Source organism: Chanodichthys erythropterus, chromosome 16, assembly GCF_024489055.1.
Source record: "Chanodichthys erythropterus isolate Z2021 chromosome 16, ASM2448905v1, whole genome shotgun sequence".
Classification (NCBI taxonomy): Eukaryota; Metazoa; Chordata; class Actinopteri; order Cypriniformes; family Xenocyprididae; genus Chanodichthys; species Chanodichthys erythropterus.
Genome location: NC_090236.1, coordinates 20,194,143 through 20,213,506, shown reverse-complemented (window position 1 = coordinate 20,213,506; position 19,364 = coordinate 20,194,143). Strand labels below are relative to the sequence as shown.

At 38.9% G+C, this 19,364-nt stretch overlaps 1 protein-coding gene across 3 annotated transcripts in view; it reads right to left on the bottom strand.

Moving 5' to 3' along the window:
• Positions 1 to 9,834: 9,834 nt before the first annotated feature.
• The window catches only part of LOC137002630 (low-density lipoprotein receptor-related protein 8-like), a 124,881-nt gene continuing 115,351 nt past the window's right edge, over positions 9,835 to 19,364 (bottom strand). For 2 of the 3 annotated variants that reach the window (XM_067362393.1, XM_067362395.1), the window contains 4 exons: positions 18,960 to 19,112; positions 16,565 to 16,813; positions 12,138 to 12,206; positions 9,835 to 10,993 (listed from right to left, as the gene is read on the bottom strand). In XM_067362393.1, coding sequence (XP_067218494.1) covers positions 10,662 to 10,993; positions 12,138 to 12,206; positions 16,565 to 16,813; positions 18,960 to 19,112 — 803 coding nt within the window. In that variant the 3' untranslated portion in view covers positions 9,835 to 10,661. The remainder of the gene's footprint in view (positions 10,994 to 12,137; positions 12,207 to 16,564; positions 16,814 to 18,959; positions 19,113 to 19,364) is intronic. The other variant, XM_067362394.1, reaches the window with a different exon arrangement.

Sequence of the window (19,364 nt, the reverse complement as noted above, 5' to 3'; positions counted from 1 at the left end):
GCTTGCCAATGTAAATATAACAGTCTTAAAACTGACAATAAAATTTAAAGACATTTATCCTATAAATATATATATATATATATATATATATATATATATATATATATATATATATATATATATATATATATATATATATATATATATATATATATAAAAAAATGTTTTGTAACCAACCCAGTTTCATTTTTAGGCATTTTATGTCAATGAAATAAACTATTCTGTAATAAACTAGTCCAAATTCTTTGAGTGGTTGACTGTATTTTAGTACAAACACAGTTTGCATATTCATTGAATGCATCTGGCATCTTCATGTAACATGATTTTCTTAGAAGATTTAGTACAGTAATTCGTCTGAAGAGAATCCTTTACAATGTACCTCTAAATATACATAAAGTGACTGTGGAAAAGGCATACTAGTGGCCAAATTCTGTTAATATAAAGTGTTACAACACAGAGCAGAATTATATTTTGAGCTACAGTGGTATTGTTAAAAAGCAAACATGTTTCACTGTAGCGACACAGTTCCTGAGGCAGTCCAATCAGACAGTGTCCTAGAATGGAAGCCTCAACACCATATGTCTTGTTTGAGACAGAACAGATTCTTAAATTAAGCATAGGAATGAAGGATTGTAATAATGTTGCTGCCAGTGTTTTTGCAACTCGTTGTAAAAATGTGACTTTACCTACATTATTGCAAAACTCCAAAAACATAATGTACATTTTGACGTTTGTATCGCAAAACCAGCTCCATGTGTTCATAGCTCACCTGGTAGATGGCATTACGTATAATGCGGAGCACCCGGTATGGGTCCTGTGAAACACAAGTCACGATAAAAGACCTTGAAGACTTGTAAAAGCAGCTAAAATTGTGTGGTTGTGTTTTTATCTTATGTTTCCTTTTGTTAACACTATCGGTTTAGGGTTGGATTTAGAGTAGGTGCTACGACATTAACCTTTTAGTGCCTCTTAGGCCTCATTTACATTACATAGTGACTCAATTTTTTCCTCACATATGGCACAGATTGGATATGACCAATGCACATCTAAGCAGGAAAAAGCACATGGATTCCGATATTCTCAGATCGGTTTCAGGCCTCATTCATACAGTATGTGGAAATAAACCTGATATGAACAACACTGTCTCACAATTAATTTGTAGGCCTATGTATTTTACGAGGTGGCGAATTCGTACGACCTCACTCATACGAATTTATACAATTTGTCTAAACCCCAGTGACGTGTCCCACACAGCAGGAGACTCCCAGGCGGATCTGCATTCAAGTCACCAAACCCGCGTGACTGTCACATTCGTTTTGGCACCACCAAGAGGATCAGCTCTGCCTCCGGGCGGCGCCGTAAATTCTACTGTCAATCAGCGGATCCTGAGCGGACCCATGTCGGATCCGTGGACGCCTTTAAAGCGAATGCGGAAATTTCGGATCCGATTTGAGCTTCGGATGCGTTGAAATCGAAATATTTGAACTTCTGCGGCTAGACCGAATGCGACCGGATATGATGTATTCTAATCAAAATTATGAGCGCGAAGTTAAAATTACCAATATTTTAACACTTTAATGTTATTCTGTAAACATTATTTCTTTCAAATTGTGGTTATTAATAATTATCTCAAAAAAGAAGATATTTTATGATTATTAAATACATTTTTTACGTATTAGCTCTATAAAATCTACTAGTATGTTCTTTATTTTAGATGTATTGAGGGTCATTTTCTTTGTATGGATATATTCATACATGCATTAACGTTACAATCATTAAAATCGTTCAGTTTACCATGGTGGTTGCTGGGTTGGAATAAGCCGAGGGTAACGGTTGCTTACCAATTTCAAAGTTCCGTGCGACTGCCGCTAGGGGGCGAAATGCGACAATTGGATGCAAATGTCGTGTGCAGTGGAAAGGCAGCTTAACGGTTGTATCAATTTGCGCGTCCCAAACGGACCCACCGGGGAGGTAAGGTTTTAATCGCGAAAGCAGTGCGCAGTCACGGCGCAAGTAGACTCCAATACGGGTCCGTTCGCAGATACGGTCCGGAAGCCGCGATACCACCGCGGCCAATCTTCCGCAGAGTTCTTTTGCAGTATGGGGTAGGTTTAGGGGCAGGGGTAGGTCATTCGTACGAATTTATACGAATTTGACAACTCGAAAAATACGTACAATTTCGCAAAAAATTATTTCAAATGAGATTGTACGAATTAGCCACATCATAAAATACGTACGAATTGCTATGAGATCTGTTTGGATATGAATCAGATCAGCATTTGCGTCCGCCATGTAAGTGGACAGATTGGATATTTTCGTCAATGCGAGTCAGTTATAAGGTGGTCAATGATGTCAACTCAGGTGGACACCAACCACGATCACATGACTCTTCAGTGGCATAATGGAGGATGAAGTCTCAACCCAATGTTTTGCTGACCTTTAAAGATAGTGTGGAAAACAAAAGCTTGTATTATCATTTTGTTTTTACTTCCTTTTCGGCCTAAGCTTTTCCGGCTGTTTCGCCAAGTGTATAGCTAGTGTAATGCAGATATTGGATACGGGTGTCTTTTAAAAGAAAATGTAAGCTGGTGGTAAAAAAAAATAAGATATAGTCAACAAATCAGAACTGGGCATCAAGACCTGCAGTTTAAATGTGGTCTATCTGAATATTTAATTTCCAAACTGCCGCACATACAACAACCAACATAGTAAAACGTCAGATTCACGTTCATCAGCTGAAAAGTGAACACTCTTTTAGTGCCACTCACTGGACATTTCACTTTGAAAATGTCGTGCAGGAAGCATATCATTTTGCAGAAATGTCACCAAAGGCACATATTTCCAATGAGCCTCAGTTGGTTTTATAGGGGGTTTCCACCTGAATGGCCCCAACAAATGGGCCACATTTGGAGGTAAGTTCATCACGATAATTAGGCTATATGGGCTCAAGTTGTTAATTACTGACCAGAATATGTGAACTGCATTAAAACACTCCTTTTTGGTAGCTATATAATTTCTTACCATGAAAAGGTAAAAATTCTATGAAACTTCAAATGGCAGCAGGTTTTTAATTCATTTTTATATCAATCTATAGAGAGACATATAAAGAGAAACATCTGAAATACAATTAGAACATTATGCCACAAAGTTTATGCAGTGAGAGATCAGACAGAATCAAATCAGTTTTCGTAAAAAAACAAAACAAGGCACCAAATAAAAGAAAAAAGATTGGGTTTTGTGTTTGCAAAATATAGTGCAATAACAATGTCGTTTAATGAACTACTTAAAATGTTCTACATTAAATCCTGAAAAATTAAAAAAATGAAGACTGAAATCAAATTTAAAAAAGTAAAAAAAAAAAAGCAAACCGCAACAGCAAAAATGAACAATACCAACAGCACAGAAACACTTTGGCAGAATATATTATTTTACCATCAGAAAACAATGATCATATATTCCAATTAAATTGGTTCAGAGGCAATACTGTTATCTAAAATCTTATATACATTTTTACAAAGGTGTATCAAAAGTATTTGTATGAAAACATATTTACACTTCCCATTCCATAATCACATTACTCACAGATTTAACATCTCCACCACAAAAACATGCACTCTGAATGCTCATATGCACACACACACACACACACGCACACAGGATATTTAATGCTCCTCTCTTATGAGGGAGACTTCATTTTAAATCATAGAGCGAAGCTCTTTAATATTAATGAGGTAACATCAGAATGCAGAATCTGTGAATGAACAGCTGGTCTTTCTTCACACCCTAATAAAAAAAATCTGTCCTTTTGTCTGACAATTTATTCAAAGGATGCAACGCTCAAAACACCCTCATAATGTAAAGTATTTGGGGGAAAAGCCTCAGTGAGTGGATCTCACAAAAACTGTCAAGAACAGGTCTAGGTCATATTTCACCACAAAATAAAAAGAAAGAAATAACAAAATTACATCATTTTTTTAGGACAATTAAAAATTTGTTGCACTGACAAATAAACACATTTGCCCCTAATAATTCTCATGACAATCTTCTTATTACTGTATGAAAACAATGTAAATTGTATTCATTACAATTTTAAAGCTGCAGACCGTAACTTTTTTTGGTTAAAAATGATTCAAAATCAATTTGAGCAAGTACATAACCAGCCAGTGTTCAAAACTATCTCCTTACCTTAGTTTGATTCACAATGGTAAGCTTGTAATAATGTTTTCTAATTCTGGTGGTACTGGTAGGTTTCCACTGGAAATTCGTGCATGCAGCCATTCATCTTTGCTGAATTACGTCACGTATGTTTACATAAAGAAGGAGTCCCAGCTAGTAGGTTAAATGGCCTATGGAGGATCACCATTGGCAACACAATTTATTGCTTTTTTCTCAGTTGGTCAGAACAAAAGTGGCAGACATGTTACTTGTTCAGATGACATTTTCCAGTGAAAATTCTTAATTTGGTCATACTTCCCAGACTACAATCTGTATAGTATCGACATCGGTGTGGTGACTGACAGCAAACATTAGATTCATCCGCGCTGAGGAGCCATGCTGATGCACAACCCATGTAAAGATGATAATTCCGCAAATAACTGCAATTGCAGGTTTCAAACAGAGATGGCGACAAAGAGGCAAAACTTACAGACTGCAGCTTTAAGTAAAATTGTTTCAGTAGCATTTATACATCATGATAGTATTTGAGGTCAATTTGATGAAGAAATTAATAAGATTAAGATAATATATTCTATGTCAAATGTTCATTTGAACTTTCTATTCAAAACAAATTTCCCACAAAAAAAAAAAAAAAATTTAAGCCGCTGTATATAACAACTGTTTTCAACATTGATAATAATAATTATAAATGTTTCTTGAGCAGCAAATCATCATATTAGAATGATTTCTGAAGGATCATGTGACACTAAAGACTGGAGTAATGATAAATTTCAGCTTTACCATCTCAGAAATAAATTACATTTTAAAATATATTCAAATAGAACACAGTTCTTTTAAATTGTAATAACATGTCAGTTTTACTGTATTCTGTATTGTCAGATTGATTAGAGAGCAATCTAAATTAATTAAAAATCTATATGCAAATATATATAATTTCGTTCTTTTCATTTTAGGGTGAAATGTGACCTGGACAATAATACCAGTACATAATCTGATTCATTTTTTTTTTTGATAATGTAGCCTCTAAGAAATCTCTCTTTCCAAACCCACTCTATGCATCACATCCTGGTTCAACCTACTGTATATAATGTCAATGCAAGGCAAGCAAGATGCATTTTATGTTTTCAACATTTTTCGACAGTGGTTGCATTACACATTATTTCCAATGCCAATTATCACTGATAAACTGAAATCTGACCCCTCTCTATACCATCTCCCTGAGACAAAACTAAACTATCCCACAGCACATGACAGAAGAATGCAGAGGTACCCCTGTGTCAAAAACAACTGCACGAATAGATGCCCAGCATTTGGAATGTATGGCCTTTCAGAGCGTCTTTAAAGGTCGATATGTCTATTACAGTAAAGCATGAGCACTAAATCTGCTGAGCAGACTGTCTGCACATATGCCAGTCTGAAACACTTTTTTTCCAATGTTAACGTGATTCTAATGTGTTTAGACATTAACATAGTGCTTATGTAACCTTTAGCTCAGTGCCTGTAGCTATGCTAGACCCTTGGGGCGACTATCAGCTTATGTTCTTTCCGTTTCTCCACTCAGGAGATAAACAACAACATGAAAGTGAGTGTAAGTGGGCGGCACGGCAAACCTGTTCAGTTTGCGACAACCCCAATAACAGAAACAGACGTGTGAAACTGTGACATTTTGGAAATTACTGCTGGTGTACGTGTAGCAAACACAGTTTTGTGTGAACCACAAGAGACCTTGCTGCGTAACGCACTTGAGCTGACCCTCGTAACATCTATTCCAACTCTGTGTGATTACAACAGGTTTTGCTCCACTAACCAGAGTACTCTGCCAATTTCAGTATCTTGCCAAGTTGTAGCTGCAGTGCGGTGGAGCCCCATAGGGATGCGTCCACAGCCTCACCAGACACTCGTGTAATTGCAAGGACAAAGGCTTTTCATTTGCATGCCAGTGATGAATAAAGAATGTCTCTCTATGAAACAAACACAGCTAGAAAAAGTGGATAATATTGCTGAAACTAACAAAAAAATTCTAGTTTGTGAATATTTTGTATTGATATCTTTCTTTGTAATGTTTTTAAATATTGCTTAGGTTCTAACTTGACAGTCTAAAATGTATTTCCTGTAGTGAATAATGAATATTTTATTATAAGTAGGGCTGTCAAAATAACGCGTTAATTTCGATTAATTAATCTGAGAAAAAAATAAGGTGTTAAAAAAAATAACGCAGATTAATCCATTCCGTATTGACCTTTGAACCTGGAACCGTTCTAGCCACCATTTGACTGTAAAATGAAGGAGGGAGACGACTGCTGCGCTGACGGACAGAAGGAGCAGAGCTCCTCCCTCGTGCATGCGAGAAAGTAAGCCCCGTCTTTGCACTCTCTCTACCTCACACATAATAATCTAAATCAACTGACACAATGCTAAAAGTTCGTAAGACCGAATCCATGTTTCACGAGGCGCATTCAGAGAATGTTTTTACCTGAATAACCGCTGGGTGTGAATAGTGCTCAAAAGAACGTCACCTCATCTTCTCTGACAGGCGCCCTGCACGTGCAGCTGACATAAACCACACTTTCAGTAAACAAAAAGAAAATCCTATCCAGTGGTGAAGTGTTTTCTGTGTTGACAAATCTTTTGCAATGTCCTAATAACAGTCGCGATTCGCGACCTAATGACTCATTTGAACAGATTCATTTTAATGAATCATGACAACAACTGATCTGTCCACACGGTCTATAATGAATCATTTACTCGAACAACTCTGAAATGAGAACATAAGTGTGCTTACCCCATTTAGCAAGAGTGGTTAGTAAAATTAGCATTAATAATCCACAATATTTTCAGGTTATTTAAATGACAATGTGTAGTAAATTAGGCCTACCTAAAAAATCAGTTATTTTAGACTGGAGTGAGGTGAAACCAGAACAAAGCAAGTTTTAGCTAGGTGCATTCAATTGTATATGGTAGAAAATTATATTATTAGTTAATATAACTTCTAAATGCTACTTTTTAATACTTTTCAGGTTTAGCAAAAAAGCCTCTTCTCTTACAAAGCTATAAGTGAGAGTGACGGGTACTTTATTGTCAGTATCGGGCTCGCAGATCACGTGGGTAGGGCACTTTTTACTGTTTGTGTGGATGACCATGTCTGTCACCACCGAAGACCATTTTTGACCCAGGAAAAACCCTGCATTGATTCATTTGAATTGAAATATTTAATATTTTCACAGCAAAAATTATGTATGCGATTAATTTAGATTAATTAATCACAGAGTATGTAATTAATTAGATTAAAATGTTTAATCGATTGACAGCCCTAATTATAAGTTAGTATTAAAGTGCCCCTTTTATGCTTTTTCAAATGTTCCCTTTCATGTAATGTGTAATATAGCTTTTTGTGAATGTAAAGGTCTGTTTTAAAGTTTTAAAGATCTAAGTGCATGACAAATAAAGTTGTCTCCTAAAAGAAAGAATCGATTCTGAACTGCTGAAAGAGTTGTCAGTAATTCCAGACTCACTTCCTGTTACAAATCTATGTAACAATGTAACACATTTGCACAATGCCAGCTTATGATCTTCATTGGCTGCCACAAATGGTGTACTTTGACTGTCGGACAAAAGTTTGGTTAGTATTGTTGACATGTTGAGAAGACACTATTTTCAGCAGTGCAAATCCATTTTGAAAGCACTTCAAAAGGACTCGGGCTCAAATTGATACGTTAAAACTAACGTCATTGTTACTGTTTGTATCACTTCTGTGCAAGTGCTGAGGAAGATCCAGAGCTGAAATTCAGATATGGTAATGGCCATTTCATTTCTGACATGAGCTGTAAGCGGTAAACCAATCACAACATCTGACCAATCAGAGCAGAGTAGACTCACAGAAAGGAGGGGCTTAGTTAGATTAAATCTTCGAAAGAACCATTTTCAGACTGTGAGAAAATTGACCTTGAATGCATATAAACTCCAAAACAAATTTAAGAACCTTTAAAATAGCATAATAGGGGCACTTTAAAGTCAACATGAAAACATTTTTAGCCCATTGTACGTTCATAATGTGATGTATTTCTGAATGAAAATCAAGTATTTAATGAGGAATAAATGTGTAAGGACTTGATTTTATTATTTGGCAATTGATTGGATCATGAAGAGTGGTCTCCATATGACAGGTGGTTGGAGGGGCGTCAGCCAAAAACAAAAGTTGTTTTGGAATAAGAGCAAGTTTGTGAAAACAAATATTTTTTCTTTGGATTATTATGCACAGATGAATCGCGCATGGTATGACCAAAAACATAGGAAGGTGATTTCATGTTAAACTTTAAAGTTATCCCATAATTTGCTCACCCTCAAGCCATCCTAGGTGTATAAGACTTTCTTCTTTCAGTCGAACACAATCAGTGTTATATTAAAAAATATCCTGGCTATTTTTTAATGTGAATGGGAAGTTCCAAAAAGTGCATGCGTGCGTGCGTGCGTGCGTGCGTGCGTGCGTCCGTCCGTCCGTCCGTCCGTCCGTCCGTCCGTCCGTCCGTCCGTCCGTCCGTCCGTCCGTCCGTCCGTCCGTCCGTCCGTCCGTCCGTCCGTCCGTCCGTCCGTCCGTCCGTCCGTCCGTCCGTCCATCCATCCATCCATCCATCCATCCATCCATCCATCCATCCAAAAAGTAATCCATACAGCTCCTGGGGGTTAATAATGGCCTTCCGAAGTGAAACGATGTGTTTTTGTAAGAAAAATATCCATATTTACAACTTTATAAACTAAAATCACTGGCTTCCGGTAACGGTCATACACAAGTCGAGCTCTGGCAGAGTAGCGTAAGATTAGGTGAGGACAGATGCCTCTCACGGTTCAAACAAATAGGGCAGGGCAACAAACTCTCTTTTATTATATCGCATCCTATGACAGTCCTCGTTAAAAATTCTCATTATGGACTTCTAATTCATGACCGGTGTTTTGTTTTGCTCTGCGCTTCCACATTCATCAATATGTCATGCGTCAGGTCAGAGGTCACTCTTCTGCGGGAACTAAACTTGTGTACGGCCATTGCTGGCAACAAATGTTCTGAATATGGTTATAATACGTTTATGATGGATGGATGTGCTTTTTGGAACTTCAAAACTCATCATTCATTCAAATTATAAAGCTGGGAAGAGCCAGGATATTTTTTTAATACAACTCTGATTGTGTTTGGCTGAAAGAAGCAAGTCATGTACACCTAGGATGGCTTGAGGGTGAGTAAAACATTAATAATTTTCAATTTTGGGTGACCTATCCCTTTTACTCATCTTTGTTGTGTTGTTGTGTCTATAACGAGGCAAATGATTGTTAAAATAAAACAGTTGTACTTTATAAATGCGATACGGGTAAATGGTTTAAGAAATGTAGCTAATTTTTTTAACATTTTTTAAACTGTTCATATTTTTTTTTCATTACTAAACATTTCTATAATTAGAAGTCATGACACAAATTGCTTGTTTGCCCATGAAGGTCTACATCTGGAAATGTTACTTTTGCAAATGCATCTATTTTTTTTTTTTTTTTTTTTTTTGTTAAGCCTATTAAAAAGTACTTTATGATCATTTAATATATTTAATAATTTTTTTTATGAATGAATTTATTTATTCTAATTAATTGGTTAATTAAATTTCGAAACATGCCTGATGACTAAGGGTACGTTTACACAACAACGATATACTAAAAACGGAAAAAGTTTTTCCTTTGCATTTTTTGTGTACAGACGACAACGTTGTCAAAACAATCCCAATCTGCAGAAATGACTAAAAATGCTGTACTATTCATGCCAGACCAGTAGTTGGCAGTGTCACTTTTTAAAGAAACACTACATGCCTATAGACTGAACATGTAATACGCATACATATGATGTCATTGTTTTCACAAATTTGTGTTTTTGTAGATTACCAGGGATTCAAAAACTTTCTAACTTGCTTCTGTTTTCAAAAGTTTAAATTTTCAGGTCCACAAAATGCCGATTTTGTATAAATGAATGGCATAAAAACGCATAAAAAGTTTTCAGTTTTTAGTTTAAAATGGTGTTGTGTAAAAGACCCTAAATCAAACAAAGCAATGTTATTAAAAAAGGATAATTTTTTCCTCTCTACAGCTTTAGCTAAAGTGCTGGACATTAATAGTCTAATAGACTAGTTCCAGTTTTTCAGTAGTAAGTTACTGTGCTAGATTTCTCTATGATTTTAAGATAAATATTAATAATGCAGGTTTAAAAAGGCTTGGCCTGGTAGTTCCAACCAGCAATAAAATTATGATAAAATGGACCAGATGAATATGGGTCTGAAATGATAAACCTTTTCGTTTAGTAATAATCCAATTTTTGCACTCCAGCATGCTGTAGCTAACTTTAAACCTGGCCATTTTAAGGATGATTCAGCTTGATAAAATGCTATTCCTGCATAGCTTGGCAGCCACATGTCAGTCCTGCTCCCTGCAGTCACAGTATTTCTAAAGTCATCTCCTTTTCACTTAGTACTAGAGATGGTTGGTTGCTCTGTGTACCAGTGTGTGGAAGGGTCTGGTAAACCGGTCCCCAGAGGCAGAGCGATGAATGGCGGGCACGTCCCTGTGCCGACTGGCGTCATGCCGACCACGGGTCCAGGGTAAGGGTGGTGATGGCCAGCGAGCCCGTCAGTCCGACCAATATGTATCTCATCCTCTTCCGTCTCTCCTGTGGTTTTGCGGTACACTGGGTTGTCGAAGTTCATGCTTTTGGTGCTGTTCCTCCTCCAGTTGCGGTAAACAAGATAAACGCCGGCACACAGCACCCCGAAGACCACTGTGGCAACAATAGGAACTGCATGTGTTTGACATACAGCGTGAGGGGACATGTTAACACACGGTTGACTGGCGGTGGAATGACTGACAAGACAGCCAGAGAAACAAGCAGAATAAATAGAAAGACAGACAGAAAGACATAGATACATAGATAGATAGATAGATAGATAGATAGATAGATAGATAGATAGATAGATAGATAGATAGATAGATACATAGATAGATACATAGATAGATAGATAGATAGATAGATAGATAGATAGATAGATAGATAGATAGATAGATAGATAGATAGATAGATAGATAGATAGATAGATAGATAGATAGATAGATAGAGATTGGTATGAGGTGTAGAATTACAGGAATAGTTCACACAAAAGAAGTTTCTGTGGAACACAAAATGAGGAGTTGTCATAATGTTCATGCTGCTCTGTTCCTCACCCAAAACTATTTTATAGCTTCAGAAGATTTGAAGTACAATGCAGAAGGATCACTTTTATGGTGCTTTTTGTCATTTTAAGAGGGACAGCCCCTGTAGACTTTGTGGGAAAAGAGCAGCATCAACATTCTACCTACTATCTTCTTTTGTGTTCCACACAGACGTCAGTCATTACGGTTTGAAACAACATGAAGGTGAGAAAATTATGACAGAATTGTTATTTATGGGTGAACGGTTCCTTTAAATTGGCTGGATTGAAACTAATGATAGTAAAAGAAAACATGAGTAGCAGAAAAAAAAATAAAGTAGAGGAGAGAGGCTTGATAGGGAATGAAGGACAGGCAAAAACACTATACAAACTAAAACATTTCATGTTCTTCAGAGAACTAAATTGAATTCTTATATGGCTCTAACCTGATATAAATTAAATAAATCATAACATCTGCTCTCTCTGCAATGCAGCACACTTGATCTTAGTCAGATTTGTCATAATATTACCAAGGGGATTTCTTTCTTGGCTCACAATGACAATAAAGTTGAATAAATCTACATTCATGCACAACACAAACTGCATCTCCATACATGCTGAGTCTGCTGCCCTGGGCTCTCTCACCTTGGAGTTAGAGCATCGGTGAGCAACACTGGTGTCAAAATGTGCTCAAAATAGTACAGACCAGGACCCTAGCGGCCTCTTCAGAGCCAGAGAGGTTGAAGATATACATACCTATGGGAATTACGACACCAAGCACTGCCACTGTCAGATTACGGCCAAGGAGAAACAATTCATTGCCAGCTAGAGGAAAATGAAAGAGAGGAGCATTACTTACACATTTGTCATATTTGTTTAACCTGTTTATTTAAACATGCTGATGTAGTAGCTGATTGATCCATTCACTAAGCCCACCCCAAAACAGAGTAACCAATTAGGGCACCTCTGACAAGCTTTCAGGCTTTTTCACTATGCACAAATTGGCAAAAGGTTTGAAAGGAGGAGTAAAGTTTATAGTAGTTTACTGTAGTGAAGTTCAGGTCACCTTATCATCTAAAGCAGGGTTTCCCAAACTGGGGTTTGTGAAGCTAATAATTAATCGAATGTAACATTAAACTAAACAAATGGGACATCAAATGAATCAAAATAAAACAGAAATAGCGTTTTTTTTTTTATTTTGTTTTTTTTATTATTATTTTTAATTATGAAATCAAAGGCTGCAATTTAATTAAAGAAGTATACAGTCTGTTACACTGTGTATTTCAGAGTAAAGAGTGGCACTGTGTCCATTTATACAGAAGCAGCTTATAACACTATTTACAAAAGCGGCTCAGATTACAGTAAATGCTGTTTCTCATGAACGCCATCTCTGCAAGAGAATTTGTGCAATGTATATTTAGGAATGCAATGTGCGATAGGTTCACATTATTTACATTCACAATGCATAACTGCCAACATTTAAAAAGTTTAAAAGTTCAAAGCATTTCATCAATATTCTGTCAAAATAAAGGCTTGAGGATTCAACATGCTAAAAGCTTGAGGGTTTAAGTGTTTGAAAGTAAAGAATTTAAGACCTAAATATTTGTATTGTAACCTGTTAGTTGTAGTAAGAGTGAACCCAAGTGTGAACACCCTTAAAAGTCAATAATTCCATTAGCATTAAAGTCTTTCTTCCATATGTCTGGATGTCTCAGCAGTAGCAAAATGAGACATTTTCATATGAAATGAAATGCCATATCACAGTTCAAATTGTGATCAAAATATAAGAAAAAATAATCATGGTATAATTTTTTTTTGTCAAGTCGTGTGCTGTGTCCGAAATCGAATACTTCCCTACTGTATAGTATGCGAAAAACAGTACGTCAAATGAGTAGTATGTCTGAATACATTGTATTTAAAAAAAAACAATAGTTGAAAAGTCCCCTGCATGACCTACTACTTCAATCAAGATTCTGAAGTGTGATTCATGAATGGAAGTGAAGCAACATAAAAAAAAACCCTGTAAAAACATTATGTAAAAATTCTCAAAATCCTGGTGAAGCCAAGGTATATTAGTTATCTATAAGAATTGTTTATAGCATCTATCTTTATCTTAATGCATTTCTGATAGCACCTAAATTGAACCTTTAGCAAATCTCAGCATGAATATCCATTTTTCATACTGTACATTATAATATTTTGAAGCCCTAAATTTAAAATGATTATTGTTTTATAAGTTTTTAAGTTTATTTGTAATTTATTTTAACAAAATAGCATACAAGTGTACTATCAGCCATTTATCAGTTATTGGACATGACAGACTAGATTAGATGACTGATTGATTGATTGATTGATTGATTGATTGATTGATTGATTGATTGATTGATTGATTGATTGATTGATTGATTGATTGATTGATTGATTGATTGATTGATTGATTGATTGATTGATTGATTGATTGATTGATTGATTGATTGATTGATTGATTGATTGATTGATTGATAGATTGATAGATAGATAGATACCGTAATAGGTTTATGTTACGGATCCCTTGTTCCCCTGGACTCCATATCCCATGATCCTCCTGTTTCTACACCTGCACTCACTTCCCTCGTCAGCTCCTCATCATCACAGATCACCTGCACCTGGACTCTATCATCTGCACTCCCTTTATATGGCACTCACTCCCTTCACTCCTTGTCTGTTCTTAATGTTGTAATGTGTGTTTATGCTTCGGCTCCGTGTTGGATCATTAAAATACCCATCATTGTGGATTTCCGTATCTGCCTCATCTCTATTGCATACAGCACCGTAACAGAAGAACAGACCAATACCGCTGGATATCCACAAACCAAAAGATGGGATTGTTCCTGATTCCTGTAGCTCCAGCTCCCCCACAGCCTCTCACTCCGACATCAGCGGCTGACCAGCTCGTCAGCCTCTTCCAGGTGGGTCGTTCACTGGAGAGGTATGTGGAGGAGTTTGTTGAGTTGGCTTATTTGACAGATTGGTCAGATGCTCATTTGATCGCCCTGTTTTTGGATGGACTGGACGAGGACACCATCCGTTTTTCTGAACCTGACGATTATGTTTCCTTAGCTGATGCTATAAATTTAGTTTTGTATTTAAATTGCTCCAAATTCTTTATCCAAGAGGTTCAGGATGTTAAGTGTTCCTCTCGTCCAGTCCTTCCAAAAACACGGGCAGCCTGGCCAATCTGCCAAGCTCCGTCCTCCTCCTCATACCCCTCCAGTGAACTTCCTGCCTGCCCCATGCTGGACCCACATTCCTCTATTGGGCCCAGAAAGCGGAGGAGGAGGAAAGCCGCTCCAGTCTCTCCAGAGCCCGCTCCAGTCTCTCCAGAGCCCGCTCCAGTCTCTCCAGAGCCCGCTCCAGTCTCTCCAGAGCCCGCTCCAGTCTCTCCAGAGCCCGCTCCAGTCTCTCCAGAGCCCGCTCCAGTGCCTGTGGGGATTTTAATTGTATTTGAGGGGATGAACGAGCCCTCTGCTCCAGCCGCCGCCGCCGCCGAGCCTGCCGCTCCAGCCGCCGCCGCCGCCGAGCCTGCCGCTCCAGCCGCCGCCGAGCCTGCCGCTCCAGCCGCCGCCGAGCCTGCCGCTCCAGACGCCGCCGAGCCTGCCGCTCCAGCCGCCGCCGAGCCTGCCGCTCCAGCCGCCGCCGAGCCTGCCGCTCCAGCCGCCGCCGAGCCTGCCGCTCCAGCCGCCGCCGAGCCTGCCGCTCCAGCCGCCGCCGAGCCTGCCGCTCCAGCCGCCGCCGAGCCTGCCGCTCCAGCCGCCGCCGCCGCCGAGCTAGCTGCTCATATCATGAACTTTATTATAAAAGTCTCCAGCTCAAAGACCGTTTTCCCTCCCTGCCTCCCTCTCCCACCTCCTCTCATTTTTCTCCACTCGTCACATCCACCTCAAGCCCCTTCATCCAGTACTCCACCTCGGCCCTCGGTCCCATTACCTCCACCTTGGCTCCAACCTCCCTCGTCTCCACCATGGCCCATCAGTCCACCAGCTTCACCAGTCTCCATCCTTCCTCCGGTCAAACATTGGTCGTCCATCAGCCTGCCCTCACCTCAGGACTTCACTCCTCCGTATTCACTCCGTCCCTCTGTCCCTCAGTTCTGTTGGCTTCTTCCCTCCCTCCTGTTCTCCCTTTGTTGTCTGTCGTCCTGCCTCCGCTGCGGCCTTCTGGAGCCCTGCCTACACCTCGGTCGGCGGAGCCTCCGGTGTCGCCATGGTCCAACGGACCTTCAGCGTTGCCTGGACTCCATGGCTTCTCGGCAGCCCACGGCCCCTGACCCGCCATGGCTGCCCACGGCCCCTGACCCGCCATGGCTGCCCACGGCTCCTGTCCCGCCATGGTTTTTGAGCCTGCCCTGGAGACCTCCACTCCAGTCTACTCCTCCCCCTGCTCCGGTTTGAGGTCTCCAGGGCGCCCGCCCCCCTCCCGGTTGTTACATCTACGGCGCGAGGACGCGCCTACCGGGAGGGGGAGGTACTGTTACGGATCCCTTGTTCCCCTGGACTCCATATCCCATGATCCTCCTGTTTCTACACCTGCACTCACTTCCCTCGTCAGCTCCTCATCATCACAGATCACCTGCACCTGGACTCTATCATCTGCACTCCCTTTATATGGCACTCACTCCCTTCACTCCTTGTCTGTTCTTAATGTTGTAATGTGTGTTTATGCTTCGGCTCCGTGTTGGATCATTAAAATACCCATCATTGTGGATTTCCGTATCTGCCTCATCTCTATTGCATACAGCACCGTAACAGTTTATCAGTATTGAAGATAATTTGAATGTATACTTATTTTCTGGATGCATATAGGCCATGTGGAAGCATATTTCCAAAAATTAAAAACAATATCCTGAGGTTAATAAAACTCCATATACTGTTTTGAAGGTTGATATTGCAACAGTAACTAAACCACGCTGATGGCATTTTCTCACTGTGCAAGCTGTCAGCTGATTTGCAGTCAAAGCATTGCACTCCAACCCACATAATAATATGAATTTCCACTTAATGAGCATATTTGAACAAAAATCATTCATGGAAAACAGTCCACTGAAACACTCTGTAAACTCGTCAGACCTAAGAGCAGTAACTAGGATTAAGGTAACACTGACCAAGGTTTCTCCAGTGCATTAAATCACACAGACACACACTTACAGTGATGAGACAGGTTGCTCAGGTCTCCCGGTGTGGTTATGGATATCTGTGTAGGACTGTGTTCTGCTGTAGCATTAGAGGAGACAGCCGGTTCCTCTGGGCTGGAAGTGAGGAGTGATGAGAAAGTGGTTTCAACCATACTGTCGGACTGTGAAGTCACTGCTGCAGGGGACTGTTGTGCCCGGCCAGCACCTGTCTCCACGGTGATGTTGATAGGGACAGTAGAGGTTACGGCAGTGTCGTTTTGGACTGGTGGTATAATGACAGGCAAGAGGTTATTCATAGGTAAATAAAACTAAGTTGTCGAGTTAACAAAGCTTTGCTCAGCTTTAACATACCTAAATCAAGTTGGGGGGCAAAGGGGTGCTAAATTGTCCATGAAAAAAAAAAAGTATTTTTAGGCCTGTCACAGATAATGCGAGAAATAAAGATATTAATAAAACATATTTAATGTAATTCTTATTAATTCTTTTTAACCTCAGATTAAACTGTAATTTAATAGAAAGTATTTTTTTTTTCATATAATATTTTAATAATTTGTTGCCTTTGCTTTACTACAATGACAATATAAGGTGATTAATTTTGGAAATTATTTTTAATTATTAAATATTTAAGATTTCCCACTTAATATGTTGCTTGCACAATACAAACAGGTTTTTATACATGAAAAAATATACAGATGCCTCTGTATTTCAGCAAGTGAGTGGTGTATGCCATTGAAACTCTTGAAAATCCTAGTCCTAACCAGAAGGGATTTGAAATCAGGAGCATCGCCCTTTTTACTGAAGCACTGATATTACTGATAAATCCTTGTTTGATGATGGAGATTAACATATACCAACCCAAGAATAATTTTCCCTGATAATATTTCAGAAGTGTGTGTTTTCTATTAGCTGCCAGTTTCGAGAATTAATCACTATTTATCTAATTGGTCAAAAATAGAATTTATCTAATTGTTTGCAAAAAAGGAATGAAATAGTTTGCAATTCAGTTTGATTAACTTGGACAGCACTCATACACTGAATGGGAATCAGTGAATGGGATATCAGAAAAACAAAAACAATGCTGGGTGAGTTGGATATTTACCTACAATCCACTCTAGGAAACAAAATTTGCAAATGTCTTCTATAGTTTGTCAACGATGCAGCAGCTCTTTATTTACTTGTGCAGAACATAATCAGTTATTAATATTTTATTGGTTCTCTTGTGTTTTTGCATGTGTTCATAATTTCTTTGTATGACAGGCTGGCAAATAATTATGTCCGCACAATTTGGCATGTTTCATTGCATTATCTTAATAAAACAAATGAGTCTAAGCACAACTACAAAATATGCTTATAAAATCTTTAACACATTTTTAATATTTTAATAAAAGGTGAAGATGTCAATTTTCCTAACCCAGACAGCACTTTTGGCCACCACTGTAAATCCAGATATAACCATAACAGTGTGTGTGTATATATATATATTATATACACACACACACACACACACACAGGTTTGTTTTGCTATCTTAGTGGGGACTCTCCATAGGCATAATGGTTTTTATGCTGTACAAACTGTACATTCTATCCCCCTACACTACCCCTATCCCTAAACCTAACCATCACAGGAAACATTCTGCATTTTTACATTTTCAAAAAAACATAATTTAGTATGTTTATTAATCCATTTCCCTCGTGGGGACCACTGGCTGCCCCCCACGATGTAGGTGATCTCAGGTTTTTATTACATCGTAATGTAATATAAACAAGAACACACACACACACACACACACACTATATTGCCAAAACTATTGGGACACCCCTCCAAATCATTGAATTCAGGTGTTCCAATCACTTCCATGGCCACAGGTGTATAAAATCAAGCACCTAGGCATGCAGACTGCTTCTACAAACATTTGTGAAAGAATGGGTCGCTCTCAGGAGCTCAGTGAATTCAAGCGTGGTACCGTGATAGGTTGCCACCTGTGCAATAAGTGCATTTGTGAAATTTAATTAAGCCAGGTCTTCTCGCCAACATCAGTGCCTGACCTCACAAATGTGCTTCTAAAAGAATGGTCAAAAATTCCCATAAACACACTCATAAACCTTGTGGAAAGCCTTCCCAGAAGAGTTGAAGCTGTTATAGCTGCAAAGGGTGGGCCACCTCCATATTAAACCCTACAGATTAAGAATGGGATGTCATTAAAGGTCATGTCCATGTAAAGGCAGTCGTCTAGAAATACCCCTGTTTGAAAATGTTGCATACTGTGTCCAAATCACAGTCAATCAGAAGACATTTGATGTTTAATGTGAGAAATCAAGCAATCAATAAAAAATTATGTTGCTTGATGTCGTCAGTTAGGACAAAAAAACAATTAAAACACATGTAAGGAACAATATGATGAGCTCACCGGGTACACACTGGCGTGTGTCGGGGCTGAGCTCCTCGCCATCAGGACAAGCACAAGTGTATTTGGGTGAGTGTTCGCTGATCTGAGGAGCTCGCAGACAAAGGAATTCACAGCCACCGTTAGTCACGCCGCCCAGGTTACAGCTATCAGGAGCTGCACGGACACACACACATACAATGATTAATCATCCATCAGAGGAGACGCCACAACTATCATTCTCTGAGCCACATGGGTCAAACACACTTCATCTTCAGTCTATGGAGACTAAAACTATGATTAATTTTTAACAGTAATCTGATGATGCTTATTGTTTTTTGGTGCCAGATTCTTAAGTCAAAATTACTTACATGCTGATTAATACAGAAATGGCAGGCGTGATGGATTACAAAAGGGAGAAATCCGATA